This window comes from Moschus berezovskii, chromosome 4 (genome assembly GCF_049115385.1).
Source record: "Moschus berezovskii isolate FMDL1 chromosome 4, NW_MosBer_1.0, whole genome shotgun sequence".
In the NCBI taxonomy this organism is placed as follows: Eukaryota; Metazoa; Chordata; class Mammalia; order Artiodactyla; family Moschidae; genus Moschus; species Moschus berezovskii.
Window position 1 is genome coordinate 106,451,539 of NC_142463.1, and position 20,033 is coordinate 106,471,571.

Here is a 20,033-nt window from a genome sequence, read left to right on the forward strand (position 1 = left end):
CTGCTCTGGAACCCTGGTCTGTTCGATATGTGGGTGAGCTGAATGAGCAGAGAACAATAGCATGAGGCAGTCAAACCTTTCCTAAACAGATAGGCAGCCCATGTATTCAGTGGCTCATGGTAAAGAATCAGTCTGCAATGCAGGAGACACAGGAGATGTGGGTTCGATCCCTGGGTCAGGAAGATCCCCTGGAAGGAGGGCATAGCAACCCACTCCAGTATGCTTGCCTAGGGAATCCCCATAGACAGAGGAGCCTGACGGGCTGCAGTCCTGGGATCGCAAAGAGTCAGACACGAATGAAGTGACTGAGCACAAGCACACCATGTTTTCAAGGACATCCACAGAAACTCTTTTAGTCACTTTGACAGCTTGGAAAGAGCTCTTGTGAGGCTCAATGAAATACATAAATGAAAGTATGAAGTGCAGTGTTTAGTAACATTAAAAAAAAAATAGAACAACCCAGACGCAGAGGAAGAATTTAGAAGGTAGGGATGTCATATTTAAGTTTATTCTGAAGCCAACATGTTGCCCAGTAAAGGAAGAAATGGGCATAACAACAGGATGCAGCAAAAGAATTCTGAGATGGGACAGAATATATGTTTAAAGATTATTTCATCACTTAGTATTGTACTCTGATTTTTATCCTACAGTTTTTAGGACACAGACTAAACTGGAGAATACCTACAGAAGAAGTTCATGACAGGCTACAAGTTTGACATCCTTCACTTGTGGAAAAGCCTTAAGATCTGTTAAAAGAGATGAGGTGATATAGTTTTTCCAGTGGTCATGTATGCATGTGAGAGTTGGACTGTAAAGAAAGCGAGTGCCGAAGAATTGATGCTTTGGAACTGTGGTATCGGAGAAGACTCTTGAGAGTCCCTTGGATTACAAGGAGATCAAACCAGTCCATCCTAAAGGAAATCAATCCTGAATATTCCTTGGAAGGACTGATGCTGAGGCTGGAACTCCAATACTTTGGTCACCTGAGGGAAAGAACTGACTCACTGGAAAAGACCCTGATGCTGGGAAAGATTGAAGTTGGGAGGAGAAGGGGAAGACAGAGGATGAAATGGTTGGATGGCATCCCCAACTCAATGGACTTGAGTTTGAGTGGACTCCAGGAGTCGATGATGGACAGGGAGGCCTGGTGTGCTGCAGTCCATGGAGTTGCAAAGAGTCAGACATGACTGAGCGACTGAAATGTACTGAACTGAGGTGACTTTATGATAGCCCGACAGAAATGAAGACCTGCTGGCCAAGTATTTCTCGCTCGAATCTTTTTATACACAGAAGAATGAACAATGGGAATTCAGCTTAGATAGTTTTGGGAAGTAGATAGGTCAGTGGTATCGGGACGTGTGTAGACAACCTAAGAGTGGCTGCTGAGGGCTTGGGTGCTATCAGTGGTGATGGCCACAAACGGTCAAGGCCTAGGCACCTGGAAGGCAGGGTCCCCCAAGATTCCATGAACCCCTCCCCCGCCAGTTCTGTTATGGCAACTCCAGATGGTCACCTAGCAGGCTGGGTCCCCCTCCTTCACTCCTGTCTGAGTCTGAGCCGCACACAGCACCTTTGGCTCTGAGCTCTAGCATCTTCAACTTCTTGTAGTAGAGAACCCTCTAGTTGTTCCCAATAGCAAGTCAGGAATTCCAGTTTTTGTCATCCCTCAGTGCTGATTAAACCGACGTGATTTTGCTTGTCTTTAATCCCCCATATACTGGGGGTGTCCTCCCCACCCCTGGCTTCTACCCCTTCTACCACATGTCACCATGGCAGTATGTCTTCCCTCTTTATCGGATCTGAGGGCAGAACGTAACCTCACGGAAGTCAGCCAGGAGGTTTTGTTGGAGCTGGCAAAGTACAAGCAGGACTTCAGAGACGTCAAAGAGAAACTCCTCATATCCGAAGCTACTGCTTACTCCCTGGCCAACCAGCTGCAGAAAAACAGTAAGTTTCTGGGGTCATGGTCACCCAAGCAATGAATGATCATTGTCTTTCCTCTAAGAAACTATAAGTCTCCAGGATTGGTCTCCTTTTCCCTTTGTCGTTTTGAATTCCATTCTGAGGACAAGCCAGGAAAGGTAGTAGTGGCTCTTTTGCCTTCAGTTTCCTGAGGCTGGGAAAACTGAGGCACAAGGAGTGGAGGCACTTTTCCAAGTTTTTAGTGATGTGTAGGGTGAGACTAAAGTTAAAATTCCAGACAGTGATTCCTGGTGCAGGCACAGGAGTTCTTGTGTCTCTCGGGCGCAAACTAAGCTGTGTTGACTGGAATCTTTTCTGTTCTGTATCTGATCCTGCATGCCTCTTGGCTAAACCTCTGGTACTAATGAACTCCATCAGTTTGAGGTTCCCTGAGGTTCCGTTGGCAAAGCCCTGTGCTAGTTACACCGGGGTAACATGTGGTTAGACACTGTGAGAAGCAGGGAATATGATTTAAAGGAGCTTAAGGATGAGTCTGCTTCTCATTGAAACCATGGTCTCTGGGATGCCATCAAGACAGAGACTCCCTGGTGAGAAGGAAGCCGTGCTTTCTGAGTGAGCAGGTTCTCCTTCCTGAGTCCAAGAAAGCCATTTGACACTCTGTGGCAATAATGAAGGTGTGTCTGGTGAAATCAGACAATCTTCACTTTCCCCTCTCTCCCCACTTGAGCTGGTGAAACTTCAGTGATACAGGTTGACCAGTAGTCCGGGGGACCCTGAGTCTGTGCCATAAGATGTGTGACTAACATGAGGATGATGCTAAGTGGGAGAGAGAACCAGCCCCCGTAAAAACCCAGGCAGAGTGTGAGGAGCCCTTTGCATGCATAGGCAGCCTGGCAATTGGAATCATTTTTGCCTGTTCAGTAAGAGGGGCCTGGAGTAAGGAAAGAAGTCATGACCAGGGTACATGCATAACAAGGGGATGAGAGGAATCTTGACAACTTGTGTCTGTGTCACTTTCCTACAGTCATTTCCAATGAAGCAATGAGGGAGTTATTACAAAATGACTGACACAGAGACAAGTAAGAAGTAAAGCCTACTATTTAAGAAAGTGAAAGGATGAGCTTTGGGGAAAGGAGAAACTAAGTTTCATTTACACCGCTCCTTATGATAGTAGCAAAATTCTAAGAAAGAAATTGTGAGGCGGGTGAAGAAGAAATGTCTCACCAGCACCCTGGCGTGGAGGTCCCCACAGCACAGTGTGACAGACATGGACTCTGGCCAGGTCTCCTGGGCTCACATGCCTGTTGGCAACCTTTCTGTGCCTCTGTTTCCTCCTCTGTCTGTCTGTTGCTGTAATAGTAACTATTGTTTGAGTTGTAGTGAATACTGAGTGAATCTGACAAAGCCCTGACGGTCGTGCCTGGCTCAGTGTCAGTACACTTAGTTCATAGTTCTACTGTTCCTAACAACACAGGCTTTCTCAGTGTTTGGGCATCTCTCTTTCAGGTCCTTAGAGTTTCATGTATTCTATTTCACAAAGCGTGTCCAGGTGAGGTTTATGCCTTGAGACCCTTGTTTGTTACTGAAATGCCAGCATGAGAGAACCAGCAGTCCTGTAGTCCTAGGAGCCTTCCCAACCACACCGGAATCGCCACCCCAGGCCCCTGCTCAGTGTCTCATCTAAGAGGCTGCAGGTCTTGGTTTTGTGGCCCAGGATTCAGGGTCAGTCTCGGGGTGTGCATTCTGACTTTGAGAAATGGCAGTTCATCTTGTCTAGTTAGGTTCTGTGCCAAGGAGCTTCTCTTTCCTCAGCTCTAAAATGGGGATCCCCTCGGTTCAGTCTCTGGGGAATCAGATGTGGAAATCTCTCCATAGAGAATGGAGAAGGAGTTACAGCCACCACTGAGGTGGCCCATCCTGTTCCCTTGAAGGCAGTGACCACAGCAGCAAGGTCAGCTTTCCCTGAGGCAGTGTGTCTCTTTCCTCAGAGTGTGAAGCATGTAAGGACATCGTTGAATCCGTGCTGGGAGAGAAGCTGATGTTTGAGGTGCAGAGGCCAGCAGAGAAGCTGGCAGAGAAGCCAACGCTGGATGAAAGGCTGAGGTAAGGAGGGCAGGAATGCTCATGGCAGGCACAGGGCACAATATTATAAACGAGGTGGAGAACCCCGATTGGTGAATTATGGACTCCAGTTATTCTTCAGGAAGTGATTTACCTTGCTTTTAAATAAACAAATGACTTGAATCACATCATGAGATTCACTGCGTTCAAGTGAACCAGTGGCACTTGGCTCATTCACAATGTTGTGCCATTGGCACCTTATTTGCCTTTAATCACAACCCTCTCCTGACTGACTACATCCTAAAATGCTTTCTTGACATCATTCTTATGTTCTTTACAATTCACATTTCAAACTCTATGACTGGCTGTGTGTCATTCACTGGACAGTACTTTGTGTTGCCACATTAGAAATACAGAAAATACTCTGTGTATTTTTTTCCTGAAATGGGCATGGCCGAGTGAGGACCCGAAGAGACATCTTTGTGATGCAGATTTAGGAAGCCAGTGATGCATGCGTGTAACTTGATAGTGTCTGACTCTTCATGACCCATGGACTGTAGCCCACCAGGCTCCCCTGTCCATGAAGTTTCCAGGCAAGAATACTGGAATGAGTTGCCATTTCCTTCTCCAGGCAATGTTCCTGACTCAGGGATCAAACCTGCATCTCTTGTGTTTTTTGAACTGTCAGTCAGGTTCTTTACCATCTGAGCCACCAGGGAAGACATTAGGTTATCTTTATAGAAAGACAAGATGACTGGAATGTCACGGAATCTTACAGGAGTACTTTCTGATACAGAGGAAACCTTTGTTTACCTTCTTTCTCTTTGACATAGGCCAGTCATCAGATATGGAGTAGGAAATGGCAACCCACTCCAGTATTCTTACCAAGATGACCCGATGGGCAGAGGAGACTGGTGCACTATAGTCCATGGGGTCGCAAGAATCGGACCCAACTGAGTGACTTGAGCCGGTCATCAGATATGTGCCAGAATTCTGTTTCGAGGTCTCCTTGGGGATGTTCTCACAGAAATCCCTGTCTTTCATCTAACTCTTTGCCTTTTACAATTGTGTCTTCTGTTCCACCTAGGACGTGTGATGTCCTAATTCGAAGTCAGGCACGAGAGCTGACCCAGTTACGGCAGACACTACGGGATGGGAAAGATGACTCTGTCCTGCTCAAGCAGCGCCTCAAGGACCTCCTCACCCACAATGACCTGGACAACCACCAGGGGCAGGGCTTCCGAGAGAGCCTGTCTGAGGGATACCGACTGGCAGAGCGCCTTGCCTGCAAGTTCAGTCCAGGTGAGGGGGCCACGGGCCCTGATAGCACTGATCCTCTCCTAGGTCCCCAGTAGATAAGATGAACACCTCCACTAGGAATGTTTATCAGCTTTCCTGTTTCGTGTCCTATTTGGGGCTATGTAGGAGCAGGATTGGAGAAGGCGACGGCAAGCCACTCCAGTACTCTTGCCTAGAAAATCCCATGGACGGAGGAGCCTGGTAGGCTGCAGTCCATGCGGTCGCTACGAGTCAGACATGACTGAGCGACTTCACTTTCCCTTTTCACTTTCACACATTGGAGAAGGAAATGGCAACCCACTCCAGTGTTCTTGCCTGGAGAATCCCAGGGACGGGGGAGCCTGATGGGCTGCCGTCTATGGGGTCACACAGAGTCGGACACGACTGAAGTGACTTAGCAGCAGCAGCAGCAGCAGGAGCAGGATTGTCTTAAGAGGACAGAGGAGAAATGCACAGGGTGGAGGTCACTGTATCCCAATGGTCTGCTTCCTCCCTGATGGACCATGGCCACTGGGGCAGGAGGCCACATCCAGCCAGCATTAAAGCCCAGAAAGGAGGAGGTGACAGGAGGCCGCTTGTGAGAGTGAACAGAGCCCTAGATGAAGCTTGGAAGTTCCCAGGTTCCAGGCTGAGTGCTGTGTGTTTAACTATGTGAGAATGATTGATTTTTCTTATGTTAGTAACTGTTTTCTCATCTGTAAAATGGATGAATAATCTGTTGATGGTAGCTATAATGATTAAATTTGGGAATATTTACAAATATACTGCAGAAAAAAGAAAACCGTTCACTTTGTCGTGTTGGTTAGGTACTTGATAGAATTGGACGTGGTGCTGGGAAAATGTTTTAAACTGGAACACTCACTTTCCATGGAGAGACTTTCCCAGAGAACACACAAAAGCCCCCTTGAAGAGCCAGGATGTTCCCAGATGGAGGGATGTGGGACGTGGTTGTTCTGCTTAGAGAAAGGAGGGCATTTTGTGAGACCTGAGAAGGTTTATAGAGGCTGTGTCTTTGGCGGAATTTGTGGCAGGATGGACGAAACATTTGCGGGAGTGGAGATGGAAGGTGGACAATGTGAGGTGATATAAGGAAGAAAAGACAATTCAAATGTTTGCCCAATTTCAAGCAGAAGGTGTCCTGAGGATGATCTACCAGTTTAGAAACAGACTGCCTGTTGGATCAGAAATCCATGCTCGGGCAGTTGTTTAAAGACAATACATTAAAACTTCCATACAGTGTTAACTCACACATAGATATTTATGACTCTGTGACCATATGAGTCCCTGTGTTTGCAGTGGGAGAAGTGACTAGAGGCTGACTGGATATTTTTGATTTTGTTTGCAGAAATTTATGAAGATGAAGACGATGAACAAGTACAAGAAACCGTAACCCCCAGGTAACAATTCACTATCCATTCTGCTCAGTCACTCAGTCATGTCCGACTGTTTGTGACCCCATGGACTGCAGCACACCAGGCCTCCCTGTCCATCACCAACTCCCAGAGTTTACTCAAACTCATGTCCATTGAGTCGGTGATCCTATCCAACCATCTCATCCCCTTCTCCAGCCTTCAATCTTTCACAGCATCAGGGTCTTTTCAAATGAGTCAGATGTTCGCATCAGATGGCCAAAGTATTGGAGTTTCAGCCTCAACATAGGTCCTTCCAGTGAATATTCAGGACTGATTCCCTTTGGGATGGACTGGTTGGATCTCCTTGCAGTCCAAGGGACTCTCAAGGGTCTTCTCCAACACCACAGCTCAAAAGTATCAGTTCTTTGGCATTCAGATCTCTTTATAGTCCAACTCCTACATCCATACGTGACTACTGGAAAAACCATAGCTTTGACTACATGGACCTTTGTTGGCAAAGTATGCTGTCTAGGTTGGTCATAACTTTTCTTCCAAGGAGTAAGCATTTTTTAATTTCATGGCTGCAATCACCATCTGCAGTGATTTTGGAGACCCCCAAAAGAAGTCTGCCAGTGGTTCCACTGTCTCCCAATCTATTTGCCATGAAACGAAGGGACCAATCACCATGGTCTTAGTTTTCTGAATGTTGAGCTTTAGCCAGCCTTTTCATTCTCCCCTTTCACGTTCATCAAGAGGTACTTCAGTTCTTCTTTGCTTTCTGCCATAAGGGTGGTGTCATCTGCATATCCGAGGTGATTGATATTTCTCTTGGCAATCTTGATTCCAGCTTGTGCTTCATCCAGCCCAGCGTTTCTCATGATGTAATCTGCATGTAAGTTAAATAAACAGGGTGACAATATACAGCCTTGATATACTCCTTTTCCTATTTGGAAATAGTCTGTTGCTTTATGTCCAGTTCTAACTGTTGCTTCCCGACCTGCATATTGATTTCTCAAGAGGCAGGTCATGTGGTCTGGTATTCCCATCTCTTTCAAAATTTTCCAGTTTGTGGTGATGCACACAGTCAAAGGCATAGTCTGTAAAGCATAATAGATGTTTTTCTGGAACTCTCTTGCGTTTTTGATGATCCAATGGATGTTGGCAATTTGATCCCTGGTTCCTTTGCCTTTTCTAATCCCAGCTTGCACATCCGGAAGTTGATGGTTCACATATTGTTGCAGCCTGGCTAGGAGAATTTTGAGCGTTTCTTTACTAGCGTGTGAAATGAGTGCAATTGTGCAGTAGTTTGAGCATTCTCTGGCATTGCCTTTCTTTGGGATTGGAATGAAAAACGACCTTTTCCAGTCCTGTGGCCACTGCTGAGTTTTCCAAATTTGCTGGCATATTGAGTGCAGCACTTTCACAGCATTATCTTTTAGGATTTGAAATAGCTCAACTGGAATCCCATCACCTCCACCAGTTTTGTTTGTCGTGATGCTTGCTAAGGCCCAGTTGACTTCCCATTCCAGGATGTCTGGCTCTAGGTGAGTGAATACACAGTCGTGGTTATCTGGATTGTGAAAATAATTTTTGTATAGTTCCTCTGTGTATTGTTGCCACCTCTTAATATCTTCTGCTTCTGTTAGGTCCATACCATTTCTGTCCTTTATCGAGCCCATCTTTGCATGAAATGTTCCCTTGGTATCTCTAATTTTCTTGAAGAGATCTCCAGTCTTTCCCATTCTATTGTTTTCCTCTATTTCTTTGCATTGATCGCTGAGGAAGGCTTTCTTATCTCTCCTTGCTATTCTTTGGAACTCTGCATTCAAATGGGTATATCTTTCCTTTTCTTTCCCTTCTCTTCTTTTCACAGAAATTTGTAATACCTCCTCAGACAGCCATTTTGCTGTTTTTGCATTTCTTTTTCTTGGGGATAGTATTGATCCTTGTCTCTGAACAATGTCACGAACCTCCATCCATAGTTCATCAGGCACTCTATCAGATCTAGTCCCTTAAACCTATTTCTCACCTCCACTGTATAATCATAAGGGATATGATTTGGGTCATACCTGAATGGTCTAGTGGTTTTCCCTACTTGCTTCAATTTAAGTCTGAATTTTGCAATAAGGGCTTCATGGTCTGAGCCACAGTCAGCTCCCGGTCTTCTTTTTGCTGACTATATAGAACTTCTCCTATTCTGGCTGCAAAGAGTATAATCGATCTGATTTTGGTGTCGACCATCTGGTGATGTCCATGTGTAAAGTCTTCACTTGAGTTGTTGGAAGAGCGTGTTGCTATGACCAGTGCGTTCTCTTGACAAAACTCTATTAGCCTTTGCCCTGCTTTATTCTGTACTCCAAGGTCAAATTTGCCTGTTACTCCAGGTGTTTCTTGACTTCCTACTTTTGCATTCCAGTCCCCTATAATGAAAAGGACATATTTTATGGGTTTTAGTTCTAAAAGTTCTTGTAGGTCTTCACAGAACCGTTCTACTTCAGCTTCTTGAGCATTATTGGCCGGGTCATAGACTTGGATTACCGTGATATTGAATCATTTTCCTTGGAAATGAACAGAGATCATTCTGCCGTTTCTGAGCTTGCATCCAAGTACTGCATTTCGGACTCTTTTGTTAACTATGATGGCTATTCCATTTCTTTTAAGGGATTCTTGCCCACAGTAGTAGATATAATAATCATCTGAGTTAAATTCACCCATTCCAGTCTATTTTAGGTCTCTGATTCCTAAAATGTTGACGTTCACTCTTGCCATCTCCTGTTTGACCATTTCCAATGTGTCTTGAAACATGGACCTAACATTCCAGGTTCCTATGCAGTATTGGTTGTCTGTGACAATAGTAAGTGAAAGAGGCCTTGGAGGCCTTTTAATTACTAAAGAGAAGGTAGAGGATCTCCGAGAGTTTATAAAGCTTTAATATTTGTATTCACTTCACTGTGCATGCTCAGTTGCTCAGTCATCGCTGAATCTTTGTGACCCCCATGGACTGGAGTATACCAGGCTCCTCTGTCCATGGCATTTTCCCACCAAGAATCCTGGAGTGGGTTGCCATTTCCTTCTCCAAGGGATCTTCCTGGCCCACGGACGAAGCTGCATATCCTGCATGGGCAGGCAGATTCTTTACCACTGAGCCACTGGGGAAGCCCTTATTCACTTGCCTACTTTGTCTTCAATTCAACATGACTTAGGACCCAGTGGAAGCACTTGTTGTAGAAGTTCCTTTGTGCTTCCTGTTCCTGAAAAGATCTTCCTGGGATGGTTGAGTCTCCTTCCTCATCAGAGGTTTGTGGCCAGTTTGTAGGGTACCTGCTTCTCCCCCTCTCCCATCCCCAGACAGACACACTCCACTTCATATAAGAGAGGATAGTTCCTTCTTTCTTTAAGGGGCCTGCTCTTTTACCCTCTGTGACCACGCCCCATGCCTCCTGTCAAAACCAGCCAGAATGGCTTGCAGTCAGATCTTCATTTAATTTCCTGTCATTCCTTTCCCATCTGGCACAGCATGGAGCTGCAGGAGGTTGAAAAGAAGGAAGTGCCTGAAGAATGCAAGGATGAATGTGTTTTGATGCCTTCAATTCTCCAAGGAAGTTCTGACAGCCACCAGCCTTACAGTAATGACAAACTTCAATTTAATGAACTGGAAGTAGACCTTGGTCCGGATGGAGCCTGTGGTTGCTCTCATGCTAAAGAAGATGAAATGCCAACCAATATCTCAGGTAGCCCCCGTATTATCTGTCCTCACATGCTCTGTAGACCAAGGAAGGTCATCTCTGAGGACAGGTTGCATAGACACATCTACATTGAAACCAGGGACAAGGGTCTGTTATGGAGCACAGACATCAGGTGGGTCAGGGAGCTTTCATTCTTTTTTTGGCTCCAGGCTTCTCTGTCACCCTGACCCCAGTGTCAGGCATTCGACCCAAATCACTTGTGACAACGCTCACCCACCTCAGCTGCAAATCCACAGGAGGTGTCTGTCAGAACTAGTTTGGAGCCAGCATGTTGTTAGCTGCAATGATCTGATTTTGGTAAATGTTCCTGGGCTCTCCAGAAATGATGACAGACTCGCCTCTTTATAAGGAGAGCTGATTTCCAGGTTTTGTTTGACTGCTCTCAGCCCCAGACCCCCTTTTCTCGATGCTGGCAGGTCTTAGCTAACATGTCATCTGAACACCAAGACAGATACACTTGTACCATTGCCTTGCTTGGAAGTTTCCATGAAGCAAGGCTGGGCTCTGGCAGTTCCTCCAGCCTTGAACGGCGACGGCTGTGTGGCACCAAAGATTCTTTTTGATTTGGGGGTTAATACAATTCACTGGGCTTCCCTGGTGGCTCAGATGGTAAAGAATCTGTCCTCAATGCAGGAGACCCAGGTTCAATCCCTGAATCATGAAGATCCTCTGGAGAAGAGAATGGCACACACTCTAGTATTCTTGTGTGGAGAATTCCATGGACAGAGGAGCCTGGTGGGCTGTCGTCCATACAATCACAAAGAGAGAGACACTACTGAGCGGCTAACCCTTTCACAATTCACCCATCACTCTAGTCTCAAGTATAAATTCCTCTAAACCATCAACAACCACATAATCTGATGGGATTAAGCAGTACTATAGAAATAATTCTAGAACATAACAGCTCATGTTCTAGCATCTCTGTGGAAAATACATTTTTACTGCTTATTCAGACTCAGAACAAAGGATGTTGGGAGAGATACCACATCAAGCAGCAAATTTCCTCGATGGGTCTGGAAGCAGTCCAGTCTCATTCTCATAAGACTTAAGTGTCCTAGAATATCCTTGCATTATGTTCTTCCAATGAGAATTTTAATGTCCTTGTTGTACAGGTATTTACTGAGTAGATATATGCGAGGTCTGATTTGCTTATTATGACCTTCTGTCTCTGAATTTCCTACCAGACAATGAAAATTATCACAAGCAAGTGAGTGGACAAGAGCTCACATTTCCCAGGTAATTTGAAGATCTGTGGGCTGTGAATGTCAGTGGTGACAGCAGGAGACCTCAGATCCAGAGAAAAAGAGGAAGTACTCTATGGAACTCTTTCATCCATCCATTCAACAGCAATTATCTCTAACTGTGTTGTCTATTTATGCTTCAGAAGTTTGTGCATTTCCACTTTTTAATCCTTCAAGTTGAGTAATGTACAGTGAGTTGACCCAGGTGAAATAACTAAACCTGGGCGTTCCCATATTCATGTGTTTTCTCCTGAGTGGCTAAAGTAGGGTGAGATCCTATGGGTCTTGCACTGGTTTGGCATCAGCATGTTGGTAAATATTGGATTTCAAGGGAAGAAAATAGAACAATATTCATATTACAACAGAATATTGAAAAAATAGTTCTTGAAAGCAGAATATCTAGTCAACAACACTTTTTTCTCCAACTCTGAAAAACTGGTTTTGAAGTCATATTTGTGCAAATAAAAATTTTAAAATTAAATGAAATAGAGTCCAAAGTCAAACAAATCTTTAACTTCTTAAAAGCTGTGTTCACTTGGACACAGGCTATCCAGTCAACATAGTGTGTGCAGAAAAGTCTGAACCACTGTCCCAGTCCTCTGTGTGTGCTGGGGACCATGACGTTAGCGTGTAGGGAAAATTCCGTCTCCTTCTTCAACTGCTGGTTGTGTGCCCAGTGCCCAGAGAACCTGCTGTCTGTCTCCCACCCATGTCAGTCACCTTCCACTCTACATCAGGAGGAGTTACTTCCCTCCTTAAGGGGCCTGCCCTTTTGCTTTCTGTGACCACTCTCAATGCCTGTCAGCAAAACCAGTTAGATGGCTTGGGGTGAAATCCTCTTAATCTTCTGTCATCCCTTCTCCATCTGACACAGCGTGAACTTGCAAGATGAAAAGAAGGTGGTGTTCCAGCAACCCCAAGATGAATGTGTTTCAGTACCTTCAACTCTCCAGGAAGGTTCTGCCTGCAACCAGCCTTCCAGTGATGGAAAATTTGCATTTGATGAAGTGAATGTGGCGTCTGCTGTGGACGGAGCCTGTGGTTGCTCTCATGCTGAAGAGGATGAAATTCCAACTGGTCTCCCAGGTAGTCTGCAATATATCTGTTAGTCTACTCTGGGAGAATTAACCCCCTTTAAGAGACCCTGTGCTTCTATACTGAAGCCTGATTTGAACCGGACTCTAACTGCATTTACAATGAGACATTCTGTGAACGGACTTTGCTCAGTTCCCAGTCACAGTTGTCCCTGTGGGGAACCACTCTACCCAAGGCGGTCCCACCAGACTCACGTGTCCCTCAGCAGTTGTGGCACAGGAGGTCCCTTTCAGGCTTCCTAACTTTGAATGGACCTCTCATCTCACATGAAATGCTTGAATTTTCATTTCTGGGTAATGTCCCTGAGTTCCTACACCTGTCCAAGGCTTTTGGCAGTCTTGTTTATATCTTTGGAGACGCCACTACTTTGGTTCACTTCTGTCAACCCATAGTCTCTCTCTCTTCCTTTGACTTACCTTGTTCGAAGTCTTCTGAAACCAGAAATAAGCCTGACTGTCATCTTTTGGTATGATTCTCTGAGGTAAGGCAGGGCCCTGGAACTTCCCAACCTGATGAATGGCCACTGTTTTCAGCTTTGAGTTTCATTTGACTTGATGGTGAATGGATTCTACTCCCATTTAATCTCAGTGTGTAATCACTTACCCCATTAGTAAACAGCATTTCAGATGAAAAAAGCCTGAGTATTATAGCAGGCTGAGGATGTAGCTTAGTTGTTCCCCAGGAACTGTGAGTAAAAGGATGCATTTAGCTATTTGCACAGACTCAGGACCAGGATACTCTGCAAATGACGTATCATATCAAGGAAATTTGTCCAATAGCTCAAGAAGGAAACCCACTGCCACCTTATGAGGCTATTTCTAGGGCCTCCTGGATTATTTCTGTCTGAATAGCCTGTTACCACATGTGAAGATAGGTACAGGTTTGGGCATTTGTGAAGGGAATTTGCCTGATATAACTCTCCTGTTAATTTATTTACAGAAAACCGGAATGATCTCGATGACCTGAAAGGAACAGAGGTGGTTGCCCCAAGGTAATTCTGAATATCTGTGGGCTCTTTGCACAGTGATGACCTCTGCAGACCTCTGATCCAGGGAAAAACAGGAAGTGCTGAATATACTGTGTCGTCAGTTTTGCCCACCACTATTATCCTTTTTCATAGCGTTCTCTGCTTTCACTGTGGTACTTCTATTGTTTCCCATTTCTTATTTACTTGTCAAGTTTAAAACCCAAGTCAGTTGACCCAGGTGACCTAAGTCAGAGTGGTGTTTTGCATCAGTTTTTACCGCAGGGGTGGTTTTAGAGTGAGAAGCCTATCTGCTTTCTGTTTGTGTTAGCGTGCTGGCATGTGTGTCACAGTAGTGTGAATGCAATGTGAATGGAAGTGTGAAAGCCACTGTTCTGTGTCCCTGTGTGTGAGGCGGGACTGCACCATTAGAGGGAATTCAGTCTGTTCATCAGCCTGTTATTTGGCCGGAGCACTGAGCACCTGCTCTTCTTCCTTTCTTCTGCCCTGTCAACCTCGCTGTGTCTCACACAGAGTTTTCTCTCTAATGGATTGGACCCTCGGTGTGCTTCACCACGCAAACATTCCATCAGAACCAGATAGGACTGCACAGTTTCTCATCATCTTGTCTTAATCATCTGCCCTCCCTCCCCCACCAGGTTCAGCAGACAGCTGCCACAGCTGAGAGAGAACGGTGTCCCAGGGGACTCTCTGGATGAATCTGCTCTGACTTACTCGGTTCTTCCTAGCCTCTCAGACTCCTTCTGGCCTTATAGGAGCGCTGCTGTCTTCTCACTTGAGGGCGTGGATGTCTCTTATGCCCGGGATGTAACCAGTGAGTATTTTCTTGTGATGGAACTCCACCTGGACGCCCAGGTAGACTCTGGACTCTGTACTCCTCCCCTCTGGGGTGCTGAGATTTATCCTCCCTGTGGGAAGCTCTGTAGACGGTGATTTGAATCAGACTCTGTGGTAGAGTTTTAAGTACAGACCTCAGGTGAGTCTGGGAACTGTGCTTTCTTCTTCATTCAGGTGAAGCCTGTGGGCCAGGCTCCAAGTTAGATCACGGATGCAAGGCTGCTGTGACACACTCACTCACTTGTATGAATGCAGGTGTCTGGAGATGACTGGATTTTTCTTGATTCCCATGAAAAGTCTCTTCTTGCCTACATTACTCGAATTTTCATACCCAAAGTGTCCCTGGAATTTCTGTGCCTTTCTAGGGGTGCTAACAGCCTTAATAATTTCTTGCTTCCCTGGTGTCACTGCTGTCATCCCCAGTGTTTGTCTCGTCTAAATTGCATTCTTTGCAAACCAATAAATTGGGCCACAGGATGCAGAGACCCATCCCATCACCTTCCTTGTGTGTTTCCATGAAGCAAGGCAGAGCCCTGGCATTTTCGCATCTGATGAATGACTGAAGTTTCTGTGGAACAACTGGCATTCATGTGATCCCAGGTTTTGTTCATTCCACACATCATTCTGATAAAGCAGTCAGCATATGGAGAGAAAAGCCTGAGTATTACACTATTCTGCTAGAATGCAGTTGGGCTATTCCCCTGACTCTGTGGGGAAGATGAATCTTTACCTTTTTACTCAGACTTGGAAGAGAATACTGTGGTGAGGATTTACCTGGGCAGGGATATCTTTCCTGATGGCTCAGGAAAGCAAACCAAGGAGAATCTGAGAGACCCAAATAGAGGCTTCTGGAATATCCTTCTTAAATAGCCTATCGTCTCACTGCCGATATTGTTGCCCCGTGGCAGTATTGGACCCTGGATTATTAATTTACACAGTGAGATCTGCTAAGTGTTTCTTGACTTGTCTGAATTTATCCATAGAAAATCTTGCTGATCTTGAAGACGAGGAAGATCAAGACATCATCTCTTCCCGGTAAGTATGGAGAAACATGGGTCTGACATCAGTGGCGACATCTGGTCATCTCACGTGCAGGGGAATCGGAAAGTGCTGAACATGCCTGTCTCTTCCATTCAGACAACCACAAATTGTCCCTGTCCCAAGGTTGTCTGTTTTCACCCTTTATGAATCGCTCTCAGTTATAGTAACTTGCGGTCAGTTGAAGCAGGGCTACTGATCAGCCACAGGATTTCTTGTACTCCTCTGTTTTCTCCTTTTTGTTAAAACCAGCATGCAGTACTTATCTGCCTCTGTCACTCTGGGTTACGACCTTGGCAGGTATTTCATGGCAAGGAAATTAACTAGGAAAAAAACCTCAGGTCACATCACAATATCAGTAAACTGGGTCTTGCAGACACAAGATTTCTAGGAGTCCATTATGCTGCCAGAGTTGGTGTTCATTTGGATGAAGCATGTAAATTTCAACAAAATTTATGGTGTATCAGAAGTCACCCTGTGTTCTGAGGACGAGTGTGACATGACTATGTGTCCTGGGCTGGCCCATCTCCTTCCTCTCGAACTCATTTCTTCTCTGTGCTCAGAGCATCTGACGCTCACTCGCCCTCACTCGCTCTCCCTTTCCCTTTGCAAGTGCCTTCAGGTCCCAGATTGGGTTGTGGCCAGCGGAGATTTTTTACATCCCTTTAAGGGGTCTCCCCATTTGTTTTTTGCCACTTGTCCCTTACCCCTCCCATCAAAACCAGCTATGGCTCCAGGTTGACTCATCCCTCTTGTTTAACCATCTGCCCTCCCAACCCCACAAATCTCAGCGTGGAGCAGATGGTGGTAGAAGAGATTGAAGTCCAGCCGGACTCAGTGGATGAATGTTATCTGGCTGCTTCTATTGGCCATCATCTGGCAGGCTCCTGTCATCCTTATAGAAGTGACTCCTTCCCAACAGAGAGTACAGATGTTTTCTGGACTCTCAACGTAAACGGTGAGTTCTCCCAGACAGGACCTAGGCACAGGTTGATTAGAACTATGTTCTCAGTTTTAATTTTTAGAAGGCATCACGAGCCTTTGCATTCTTCTTGCTCCAGGCTGCCCTCTGTCCCCTGAACTCATCTCATCAGCACAGACTTGTGGTATCAAATCAGAGCAGAGAGGGACAGGGGAGGGATAAGGGCAGAATCTCAGCGACCAGTGTCTCACCTGCAGGAGTTAGTGTAACAGAGCTCTTTTTATCAAGAAAAGAATCCTTATATTCGTGAAATTTTGTTGCTAATTTTATTCTTTGTGTAGTCTCTGGCAAGCTCTCTGGCGTTGCATTCATGATTGCAATCTGCTGCATGTTTGGAACGCATGTTATATTGTTCCCCAGCTCCGGACTCTTGCCCGTGGGCTGCCTACCTCCCTCTGAAGCATTTAGGTACTAGATCCTGAACATAAAATCTGCCTATGCCCTGTAATTTCCATGAAGCCAAATATCAGTCTCTTGTTTTTCCATCGTCTAGAAACACCCTTGTGCCTCATCCTTTGTGCAGCAAGAAGGAGTCTTCCATGTCTGGGCTATAGTTTCAAAGTTTTATGTGATCTCAGTGGTGTAATCTCATGGAAACTATCGATAACCTGTGTATCTGATAGTGGTATGGACCTACTTTATGAGCCAGGTCCCCTTGGGTAGCAGTTCATAGGGTGTGGAAGTTTCAAGCTAGTTATGAGATCCTTTTGGGATTTTTTTTTTTTTTTTTTTACTTTTTCTTTAGCAGAAGCATTTTTTTGTTAGGAATTTGATTCATAAGATCATCTTGAGTGAAGTTTCCGTGGAACAACTAGGATTCATGTGATCCCAGGTTTTGTTCATTCCACTCATCATTCTGATAAAGCAGTCAGCATATGGTGAGAAAAGCCTGAGTATTACAGTATTCTGCTAGAATGCATTTGGGCTATTCCCCAGACTCTGTGGGGAAGATGAATCTTTACCTTTTTACTCAGACTTGGAGGAGAATAGTGTGGTGAGGTTCTACCAGGGCAGGGAGATCTTTCCTGATGGCTCAGGAAAGCAAACCAAGGAGAATCTGAGAGACCCACCTAGAGGCTTCTGGAATATCCTTCTTAAAGAGCCTATCGTCTCACTGCCGATATTGTTGTCCCCGTGGCAGTATTGGACCCTGGATTATTAATTTACACAGTGAGATCTGCTAAGTGTTTCTTGACTTGTCTGAATTTATCCATAGAAAATCTTGCTGATCTTGAGGATGAGGAAGATCAAGACATCATCTCTTCCCGGTAAGTATGGAGAAACATGGGTCTGACCTCAGTGGTGACATCTGGTCATCTCACGTGCAGGGGAATCGGAAAGTGCTGAACATGCCTGTCTCTTCCATTCAGACAACCACAAATTGTCCCTGTCCCAAGGTTGTCTGTTTTCACCCTTTATGAATCGCTCTCAGTTATAGTAACTTGCGGTCAGTTGAAGCAGGTCTACTGATCAGCCACAGGATTTCTTGTACTCCTCTGTTTTCTCCTTTTTGTTAAAACCAGCATGCAGTACTTATCTGCCTCTGTCACTCTGGGTTACGACCTTGGCAGGTATTTCATGGCAAGGAAATTAACTAGGAAAAAAACCTCAGGTCACATCACAATATCAGTAAACTGGGTCTTGCAGACACAAGATTTCTAGGAGTCCATTATGCTGCCAGAGTTGGTGTTCATTTGGATGAAGCATGTAAATTTCAACAAAATTTATGGTGTATCAGAAGTCACCCTGTGTTCTGAGGACGAGTGTGACATGACTATGTGTCCTGGGCTGGCCCATCTCCTTCCTCTCGAACTCATTTCTTCTCTGTGCTCAGAGCATCTGACCCTCACTCGCCCTCCCTTTCCCTTTGCAAGTGCCTTCAGGTCCCAGATTGGGTTGTGGCCAGCGGAGATTTTTTACATCCCTTTAAGGGGTCTCCCCATTTGTTTTTTGCCACTTGTCCCTTACCCCTCCCATCAAAACCAGCTATGGCTCCAGGTTGACTCATCCCTCTTGTTTAACCATCTGCCCTCCCAACCCCACAAATCTCAGCGTGGAGCAGATGGTGGTAGAAGAGATTGAAGTCCAGCCGGACTCAGTGGATGAATGTTATCTGGCTGCTTCTATTGGCCATCATCTGGCAGGCTCCTGTCATCCTTATAGAAGTGACTCGTTCCCGACAGAGAGTACAGATGTTTTCTGGACTCTCAACGTAAACGGTGAGTTCTCCCAGACAGGACCTAGGCTCAGGTTGATTAGAACTATGTTCTCAGTTTTAATTTTTAGAAGGCATCACGAGCCTTTGCATTCTTCTTGCTCCAGGCTGCCCTCTGTCCCCTGAACTCATCTCATCAGCACAGACTTGTGGTATCAAATCAGAGCAGAGAGGGACAGGGGAGGGATAAGGGCAGAATCTCAGCGACCAGTGTCTCACCTGCATTAGTTAGTGTAACAGAGCTCTTTTTATCAAGAAAAGAATCCTTATATTCGTGAAATTTTGTTGCTAATTTTATTCTTTGTGTAGTCTCTGGCAAGCTCTCTGGCGTTGCATTCATGATTGCAATCTGCTGCATGTTTGGAACGCATGTTATATTGTTCCCCAGCTCCGGACTCTTGCCCGTGGGCTGCCTACCTCCCTCTGAAGCATTTAGGTACTAGATCCTGAACATAAAATCTGCCTATGCCCTGTAATTTCCATGAAGCCAAATATCAGTCTCTTGTTTTTCCATCGTCTAGAAACACCCTTGTGCCTCATCCTTTGTGCAGCAAGAAGGAGTCTTCCATGTCTGGGCTATAGTTTCAAAGTTTTATGTGATCTCAGTGGTATAATCTCATGGAAACTATCGATAACCTGTGTATCTGATAGTGGTATGGACCTACTTTATGAGCCAGGTCCCCTTGGGTAGCAGTTCATAGGGTGTGGAGGTTTCAAGCTAGTTATGAGATCCTTTTGGGATATTTTTTTTTTTTTTACTTTTTCTTTAGCAGAAGCATTTTTTTGTTAGGAATTTGATTCATAAGATCATCTTGAGTGAAGTTTCCGTGGAACAACTTCATGTGATCCCAGGTTTTGTTCATTCCACTCATCATTCTGATAAAGCAGTCAGCATATGGTGAGAAAAGCCTGAGTATTACAGTATTCTGCTAGAATGCATTTGGGCTATTCCCCAGACTCTGTGGGGAAGATGAATCTTTACCTTTTTACTCAGACTTGGAGGAGAATAGTGTGGTGAGGTTCTACCAGGGCAGGGAGATCTTTCCTGATGGCTCAGGAAAGCAAACCAAGGAGAATCTGAGAGACCCACCTAGAGGCTTCTGGAATATCCTTCTTAAAGAGCCTATCGTCTCACTGCCGATATTGTTGTCCCCGTGGCAGTATTGGACCCTGGATTATTAATTTACACAGTGAGATCTGCTAAGTGTTTCTTGACTTGTCTGAATTTATCCATAGAAAATCTTGCTGATCTTGAGGAT

General features: G+C 45.2%; 1 protein-coding gene across 1 annotated transcript in view; it reads left to right on the plus strand.

Moving 5' to 3' along the window:
• The first annotated feature begins 1,607 nt into the window (after positions 1-1,607).
• The window catches only part of LOC148778179 (NBPF family member NBPF4-like), a 32,122-nt gene continuing 13,696 nt past the window's right edge, over positions 1,608-20,033 (plus strand). The window contains exons 1-10 of the mRNA XM_088834949.1: positions 1,608-1,947; positions 3,912-4,026; positions 5,072-5,286; positions 6,629-6,680; positions 10,152-10,366; positions 11,566-11,617; positions 12,497-12,708; positions 13,657-13,708; positions 14,341-14,516; positions 15,523-15,574. Of these exons, the coding sequence (XP_088691075.1) occupies positions 1,770-1,947; positions 3,912-4,026; positions 5,072-5,286; positions 6,629-6,680; positions 10,152-10,366; positions 11,566-11,617; positions 12,497-12,708; positions 13,657-13,708; positions 14,341-14,516; positions 15,523-15,574 (1,319 nt within the window). The 5' untranslated portion in view covers positions 1,608-1,769. The remainder of the gene's footprint in view (positions 1,948-3,911; positions 4,027-5,071; positions 5,287-6,628; positions 6,681-10,151; positions 10,367-11,565; positions 11,618-12,496; positions 12,709-13,656; positions 13,709-14,340; positions 14,517-15,522; positions 15,575-20,033) is intronic.